Here is an 8,446-nt window from a genome sequence, read left to right on the forward strand (position 1 = left end):
AAATCAATAACGGTTAAATATTCGTAATTGATCTCCTAAACTTTCAAATTAGTAATTACGAAATCTTTATCTTAAAATCATTAGCTTACACATTATTCATATATCAAAAATGAGAATATGGACAAAAAAAAAAAAATGATTATGGACGTGACTGAAATAGTTTGAACATACCCGTGACTGAAGATTTTGCCGAAAGGACAGCTTTATAGATTAACGCAGCGATGAGCTGAACACGAGTTGGGTTCTCTGCTTTCTCAGAAACCATAGCTTTAAGAGCCGCAATCTTCGAACCTTCAAACACCAATCTCTTAGAACAAAATTTTGAAAAGGACAACGGAACCTCCACTCTTTCATTCGTTCCAGAAGTATCCTGGCGGCCAGATGGGTTGTCGCTGACCTCCAACTCAGGCGGAAAACAGGTGGCGCCGTTGAACTGAGGATTGACTACCGGCAGATCGCCGTGGGTGAAGCTACGAGCAATGGAAGCCCAATCCCTCATGAAGTGGGTTACGGAGTACATATCCGAAAGTTTGTGATTGAAGAACACACAAATCACTTCTCCTCCACATTCAAACTGGGTCAACTGAATAGACAACATAGGTTTGACTTCTTGTTCCTTCTTATTCATGTCATCTAAAAGAAGCAACTTCAACTTCTCTTCCCGTTGTGAATCTTTGTCGTTCATAACGTCCGTCATCGGACACCCGGCCTTCGCCACCAAGAACATTACACCCATGTCGTTGCACTCGATATAGCTACCATGTTGTTCTAAATGACAAAAATGTATATTAATAAAAATATCCATACATTATTTATTTTCTCTGAATAAAAATACTAAATGTGAATGTTTGATTAATCCACCCCACCTAAATGGTGTGAAAGTTATCTTATTTATAATCAAATAAATTACAAGGATATGGAAATAGTAATAAATGGAAATAACAATAAATGGAAAGATATCTATAGTAATAAGGCAAATATTAGATATTTGCCTTATAATAAAATATCAAATATAATATATACGGGAAAGTATAATTTATTACTAAATATCCTTAACACCCCACCGCAAGCTGAGCGTCAGATTTGAACGAACGTGAAGCTTGGATCTGAAAAATTCAAAGAGGTTGCGAAATACTTTTCGTGAAGATGTCAACAACCTGGTTCAGAGGAGGCGTAGAGAAACACTTTCTTGGCCATCAAAAATTGCAGAGGGATTGCTGCTTAGCGGCGATGCTGCCTTGGCTTCGACGAGAATATGTCTAACCCATGAAGAGGGATTGTCGCTTAGCGACGATGCTGCCTTGGCTCTGGTGAGAATATGTCTAACCCCAAGAAGTAGAAGGGGAAACCTAGAGCAAGGGACAAAGACAATGTTGAAGCCGAAAGAGTCGCCACATTGGGCGAAGGAGCCAATTTTGGCGAGAAGGGCAGCTGGAAGAGTCGCCACATTGGGGCGAAGGAGCCAATTTTGGCGAGAAGGGCGGCGGCAACTTGGTTGGCGAAGATGCCAGTGCGGCGCCCAGATTCCAAAGGTAAATCTCTACAGAAGGTCGATGGGCTTATTGAGATTCTGTATATTTTCGAAGAGAAATGCTGATGAAGATCCTAAGATTAGGGTTTTTGTGAAGGATGAAGGATGAAGGATGAAAGGAAAATTGGGAAGAAAATGAAATAGGCTATGTTTGGAAAAGGTGAGGTTGTATGTACAGAGTATGGCGAAGGATGATTTGGAGGTCAAAAGGGTGGAGCCGAAGAATAATCAATCGGCTCTGCATGTGACAGCCATGACGACTGCCCCTGCGGCATCAAAGACAACAGTGGTGGTGGAGAAGAACAGTAGAAGATTTCAAAAACCATTGAAAAGAAAGGATCTAGGTTGCTAAACCAAAATGACTCTGATACCATGTGAATGTTTGATTAATCCACCACACCTAAATGGTGTGAAAGTTATCTTATTTATAATCAAATAAATTACAAGGATATGGAAATAGTAATAAATGGAAATAACAATAAATGGAAAGATATCTATAGTAATAAGGCAAATATTAGATATTTGCCTTATAATAAAATATCAAATATAATATATACGGGAAAGTATAATTTATTACTAAATATCCTTAACACTAAATTTTCAAGATCCAACACTTAAACACACCAGTAACAAATATTGCCGTAAAAGGTATTTAAACCGCGTTTGTTTAAGAGAAATTTCCATACATTTATAAAAACAAATGCTTTTCTGGAGGTGCGATCTCACAATCCAACCCCTTTTGAGGCTTAGCGTCCTCACCTATACTCGTTAACTCTTATACATAGAAAATGAGACTCAATATTTTGACTACTAATTTTTATTTATCTAAGCGGTTTTCTTTCACTCAAATAACTATCTGATTTAGTTCATTAATCCGAATAATGAAGATATCTATTCATCACCCCTTTTACAAAAAAAAAAAGAGGAGAAGTTTATGTCTCAACGAATCACAGGTAGAGATATTGATAATACACATAGAGTTAATGGTATTTCATAACTAATTGACTGAGTAGCAGCTCGTAGACCACCTTTCCCTTCTCCAATCTATGTGAGACCCCTTAGTTCACCCGTTCGAGGGCCAACATCCTTGTTAGCACACTATCTTATGTCTATTCGTTTGAGGTACAACCTCCTCACTAGTAAATCGCCCGGTGTTTAACTCTAATACCATTTGTAACTATCGAAACTCACTACTAGCAAATATTGTCTTCTTTGTACCTTCCCTCTCGAACTTTCACTCAAGATTTTTAAAACGCGTCTAAGCAGGGAGGTTTTCACACCCTTATAATTTCTCATTCAAATGTTATAAAGTTAAAAGGATTATTTGAGTGTTTGGATGAGTAAAACTTGAATGAACAGACAACAAAAGGGTTTTACGAAGAAAAAGCTGTAAAAATTCACCGGGGTGTGAGAGATGTTTGGAGGCAGGCGTGAGGTGGAGTGCGCCGGCGAAAGGGTAGTAGAAAGTAAGGGCCTTTGAGAGGCTGACCTTGAGCAGGCGATGGTGGCCGGAACCGACATTGTTGCTGTTATTAAAGAAATAGAGCATTGGTAGGTAAATGTTAGGGGCATGTAGATCAAACAAACAGAGGGGCACATATCTGAGCTCCGGTGGGGTTGAAGTCAAGGGCTTGATCATCTCTTCCGACACTATTTGGAGCTCCATTTTTTCCGGTGGGGTTGGACGTGTTTGAACTCCACTACTACTGCAGAGATTTAAGGACAGAACGCAACATCAGTTTCAAACTACGACATAAACGTGAGGATGTCTTAGAACAGCTATCAACCATACATTTTACCTACTACTTTCCCCATAGTGAAATGATTTGGTCGCGGAAATGACCGGGGGAATAAAAGGTGACTTAATAACTAAACCAACCACTCTTAAAATTTATTATAAATAATTAATAACTTCATTTTTAAATCACTAAACATTTATTGCAACTGAACTAAACATTTATTCCAATTGAATAATCGATTATATAAATATTAAAATATCATTGAAGTTAATTTTTTAATAAGTTATGGAATTAATGTAATTACATCTGACAACATAAATTTAACAAAACATAAATTTAACAAACCACTTTTTCATTGATTAGGTCTATGAACGATTACGCATATACCGTGGGGTGTTTAAAGTACTCGATAAGAAAAATTATTGAAAACAAGCCGTTTACAAAAACAAATATATGGGATACCTCATATAAAAAAGGCATACACATGACAAATAGTACTGAACTATTAGCCCTCTATAGCCTCACAACTCTGGAATGCTCCCATAGTAGATGTTAGGTTCAGTTTCTACCTAAAAAACAAATTGAGCATGAATGGTACAAAAATACTCAATAGGTAATCTAGTTATAAGTCACTAAATATTACCTGCCTAGATTATAGGCTATTAGAAGACAATCCTTAAGTTGGGTAGCTTACACAAGCTTTTGTTGGGTCATAAATACGAGTTATGAACTTCTATTTATGAGGGTTTATTCTCTTATTTTTAGGGGTGAAATGGTTGTTAGAGTAGATTTAATGTGTCCGAACTAAGAACATAATTTTACTAGATGAAATTCACTTAATGAATTAGAATTGTAAAGGATTTCAGTCCGTTAGAGAGAAAACAAACACCAATAGCCTGATTAAGTAACCAATAGGGAGAGGGAAGAAGAGAATATGCAATAAGCTTTTTAATGTTCAATATTCTTATTTTTTTGATTCGCCGACCAAAGCTCTAATGTAGAGAGCTAACCTACTAGTTGGCTTACTTGCTTGTTAGAGTGAGGATTAGTTGGGTCGATTGAGGTGGTTCAATCTAACCTTTGCATCCATCTTTGGCATTCTCAAAGATTAGTTTTAGGATTTATACTCTCTCACTAGTCCGATATAGAATTAAATATAAAAAGTAGCTAATGTTCATAAAGGAATCATAATTTACAAATCAATGTTAAAATATATAATTTGTTTTTAGAATCTTATTCGATTATTCGTCAAAGAGACTAAGCCAATAACATTTTAAAAAAATTTGACCTTTTTCTCTCTCTCTCTCTCTCGACTATAAATCTTGGGTATGGAACAGCTTCTTGAAGCACATTCAAATAAAAAATGGAGCTTGAAATATTGTGTAAAGAAACCATCAAGCCCATAACTTCAACCTCGCCGGAGCTCAGAAATCTCCCCCGCTGCCTGTTTGATCAACAAGCCCCTAACATTTACATGCAGCTTCTTTATTTCTACACCAACAACAACGCCGTTGTCAGCTCCGCCGGCTGCCGTCGCCGGCTGCTGAAGGACAGCCTCTCAAAGGCATTGACTTTCTACTACCCTTTTGCCGGCCGCCTTCGAGACGGAGGAAACTTCATCGACTGCAACGACATGGGTGCCATCTTCTCCGAGGCAAAGCTCCGGTGTTCCATGTTAGAATTTATGAACAACTTCAATTTGGAAAGGGAGGAGATTTTGAAGTTGACTTTTGCCGTTGACATCAATGGAAATGACCCAACATTCAATCCTTTGTTGTTGATTCAGTTGACCCAATTTGAATGTGGAGGAGATGTGATGTTTGTGTTCTGCTCCCACAAAATTGCAGATTTGGCATCGTTGACTAATTTCATGAATGATTGGGCTTCCATTGCTCGTAGCTCCGACGACGGCGATCTGCCGGTGGTGAATCCTGAGATTAATGGGGTCAGTTATTTCCCGCCGGAATTGGATGCCGGCGGTGACCCATTTGGTGGTGGGGATGGTTCAGGAACGGTGAGACGAGATGAGAATGTGTGCTCGAAGAGATTGGTGTTTGAGGGTTCGAAGATTGCGGCTCTTAAAGCTATGGTTTCTGAGGAAGTGGAGAATCCAACTCGGGTTCAGATTCTCACTGCTTTCATCTACAAAGCAGTCCTCTCGGCCAAATTTTCAGCCACAGGTGCATTAATTTGGTTGGGATCATCTTTAAACTCGATTTAATATCGATAGGAGCATTTTAATCTTTGCGTAAACGAAAAAAATCTTAAAAATTATTGAGCATTCAAGATCTAATTTGATATAAGGAATAGGTTCATGTATCAACTAGGCATGTATTGACATTTATTTGATTCAATAGACCATTTTGATTCTTTAACTCTTATTTATCTTATTCATAATTCTTTTCTGTTCATCTTCTATTTTCAATTTGACATTAATACTTGTATGCTTGCAAAGGTTTGTCTAGCATCGTTTTAAGGTATAAAGTTATTGTCATTCTGCATTTGTCTGGTGTAAGTGAGAGAAACTATATGCTAGAAATTTTGTAGTGTGAGAGTGTGAAATATACACTTTTAAGATTAGAGTGATTGACTATACTGGGAATGGTTGGGAGGGAGTTTCACATTAGCTAATTTAAGAATTATGGTGAGTTTATAAGAAAGAAATATATATCCCTTTGTATGAGCCAACAAAACCATGAGAGTTTATGCTCAAAGTGGACAATATCATGCCATTGTGCAGATTTGTGATTCCTAACATGGTATCAGAGTCGTGCCTTTAACTTCGCCATGTCAATAGAATTCTCAGATGTGGAACAAAGAAGTTGTGAGCCTTGATTAAACTTGATTAAAGGGAGGCTGTTAGAGAATGATCGTAAGTTTATAAGTAACGAATACATCTTTGTTCATATAAGGCTTTTTAATTAATTTCTATTCGTGGGTGCGTGAGTGAGTCTTCGGCTGCAACAATTGGCACTATATTATTGTGGTTGGCATTAGGTTACAACAAAAAGATCCTCACTTTTGTCTGTGGTGCTAATTTGTTCTACAAAGGGAGTCGGCCGGCGACAAGTCTGCTGCAGCTGATCAACCTACGCAGGAGAGTGGAGCCACCATTACCTGAGACATTAACTGGAAACATAATCACATTCTTCATAGCATCATGGACGGCAGCGGAGAAGAGGGAAATGGAGCTATGCAACATGGTGGGTGACATGAAGACAAGCTTTGAAGAATTCTGTAAAACATTCCCAAGAAACTACAGAGACGAAGCATGGAGTTCGCTTCACAAATTACACGCCAAAGAGTCGATGGAGACGTGGAGAAATCCAGGGGAGCGTAGTGTGTACACATGCACCAGCTGGTGCAGATTTCCTATGTACGAAGCTGATTTTGGATGGGGGAAACCTGAATGGATCACTGTGCCTGAGGCTCCATGGAAGAACATGATCTTGTTGATGGATGCCAAAAATGGCGACGGAATTGAAGCCATGGTCAGCTTGGACAAGGAGGAAATGGCGGCCTTTGAGCAAAATCAAGAACTTCTTTCATTTTGTGAACTCAAAACTGCAGCACAAATGCTTTCACCAAGTGCCTAGAGACTTAATATTTATAGTTAGTGATTCAAACTTAGAGTATCGTTAATGTTAAAAGATGGTTGGGAGTTAGTGACACGTTGGCTAGTCAAAGATGATCATGAGTTTACAATTAAGTAATACATCTCTATTAGTGGGTATTGCACGGTATATTTGTGTAGCAAATTCTAATGAAGAATAGAGTTGTATGCCCGTGAAATGAGAAGAGAGAAACCTTCTCTTTTTCTGGTTCCCACCACCTCTTTCGATCCCCACATTGCGAAATTATTCATTTATTTTTGTGGAAATTACACGGAGATAAAGAGATTTAAAGGAGAAAGTATAAATTTTTTTGTTCGGTTGTTATAAAACTAGATTCCCACAAAATTTTCACAGGAAATCCCTATCCCGATCTCCAAAGAAAACCTATAAGATCATGTATAGCAGCATACCACCGATTTAAATCTATCTTAAGAAAAATTTAAATAATATCTTTACAAGAACAAATTCCTTTTTTTAATTGTACTCATCATTTTTATACGACAAAATTCAATGCATAAAACACAAAAATCCAAGCTTTTTAAGATATTAGAGATAAAGGCCAACATGACGACACATAAAACACTAAATACACATATTTAGTCCAAATACCAAAAGACGAAAATAATTGTTGTGATAAATTATTTGAAGATACACAACCCAAGATTCATATTTCAAGCACCACAATAAGTTTTGAGGGCAGATTGAGCTCTTTGCCCAGCTTCCGTGTAGTAGAACTGAAGGAACTCAACATGATCAAATGGGTTGAACAGCAAAGGATGTTCTTCATCCACCAGCTCCTTTGGTGCCTTTATCACATACCCTGCTTTTGGTATTGAGAATAGCCCAGCTGAGTACCTTGCTTTCTCCCCACTCATCACCACTCTATGATATGGAGAATACAATCTTCCGTTCGTCCACGCCTGCATTAACGATCCATCGATCGATCAACTATCGATCTAACTCGAACAGAAAACTGAAAACAAAATTGTATCGTTACTCACGTGGAAGGAATCTCCGATCATGACTACGAAGGAATTCGGGGACGGTTGGAAGCTAATCCATTTCCCATCTTTGGTCTGAACCTGCAAACCCTCAACATGGTTTTGATATAAAATGGTTACGATGTTCTTATCGGTGTGGGAATGAAGGCCAAGCTGTGTGTCATTGCTTTCAGGGCCTTTGTATTTCATCACTCTAAGAAGATAGTTTGTTGAGTCCAAATGTTCCTCCATGTATTTTTCAACTCCCAAGCTCTCTACAACCATCCTCCTCACCATTTTGTCTAGTTCTGATAATTGTTGTGAATATGATTCGATAACTTTGCTGCCAAAAATCCAAAATTTAAACAAGAAACAATAAGAACATTACTTCAATCTCTCACCGAATTTGTTGAGGATTATTGGGAGAGAGTCCTACGGTAATATTCCAAGCCCCCCGCTACCATATATTGTCCTCTTTGACTTGGAGAGGTTTCCACACCCTTATAAAAGATGTTTGGTTCTCCTCTCGATCAATGTGGGATCTTACAATCCACCCATTTGGGGCCCATCGTACTCACTGAC

General features: G+C 38.1%; 3 protein-coding genes and 1 pseudogene across 3 annotated transcripts in view; 1 reads left to right on the top strand and 3 right to left on the bottom strand.

Annotated features, from left to right (window-relative positions):
- Positions 1 to 139: 139 nt before the first annotated feature.
- LOC111441701 (salutaridinol 7-O-acetyltransferase-like) lies at positions 140 to 3,198 on the bottom strand. The gene is made up of 2 exons (XM_023078788.1): positions 2,933 to 3,198; positions 140 to 768 (listed from the first exon to the last, which is right to left on the bottom strand). Exons 1-2 carry the CDS (start codon positions 3,195 to 3,197, stop codon positions 140 to 142), a joined length of 894 nt encoding a protein of 297 aa, XP_022934556.1. The 5' UTR covers position 3,198.
- Positions 3,199 to 4,633: 1,435 nt separating this feature from the next.
- LOC111441702 (vinorine synthase-like) lies at positions 4,634 to 6,866 on the top strand. Its single transcript, XM_023078789.1, has 2 exons — positions 4,634 to 5,450; positions 6,268 to 6,866. Exons 1-2 carry the CDS (start codon positions 4,634 to 4,636, stop codon positions 6,864 to 6,866), a joined length of 1,416 nt encoding a protein of 471 aa, XP_022934557.1.
- A 533-nt stretch (positions 6,867 to 7,399) lies between these two features.
- LOC111441851 (probable 2-oxoglutarate-dependent dioxygenase AOP1) overlaps positions 7,400 to 8,446 on the bottom strand; it is a 1,679-nt gene continuing 632 nt past the window's right edge. The window contains exons 2-3 of the mRNA XM_023079009.1: positions 7,886 to 8,207; positions 7,400 to 7,804 (exon numbers count right to left, since the gene is read on the bottom strand). Coding sequence (XP_022934777.1) covers positions 7,556 to 7,804; positions 7,886 to 8,207 — 571 coding nt within the window. The 3' untranslated portion in view covers positions 7,400 to 7,555. The remainder of the gene's footprint in view (positions 7,805 to 7,885; positions 8,208 to 8,446) is intronic.
- LOC111441852 overlaps positions 7,406 to 8,446 on the bottom strand; it is a 14,754-nt pseudogene continuing 13,713 nt past the window's right edge.

Source organism: Cucurbita moschata, unplaced genomic scaffold (genome assembly GCF_002738365.1).
Source record: "Cucurbita moschata cultivar Rifu unplaced genomic scaffold, Cmos_1.0 Cmo_Scf00004, whole genome shotgun sequence".
Taxonomy (NCBI): Eukaryota; Viridiplantae; Streptophyta; class Magnoliopsida; order Cucurbitales; family Cucurbitaceae; genus Cucurbita; species Cucurbita moschata.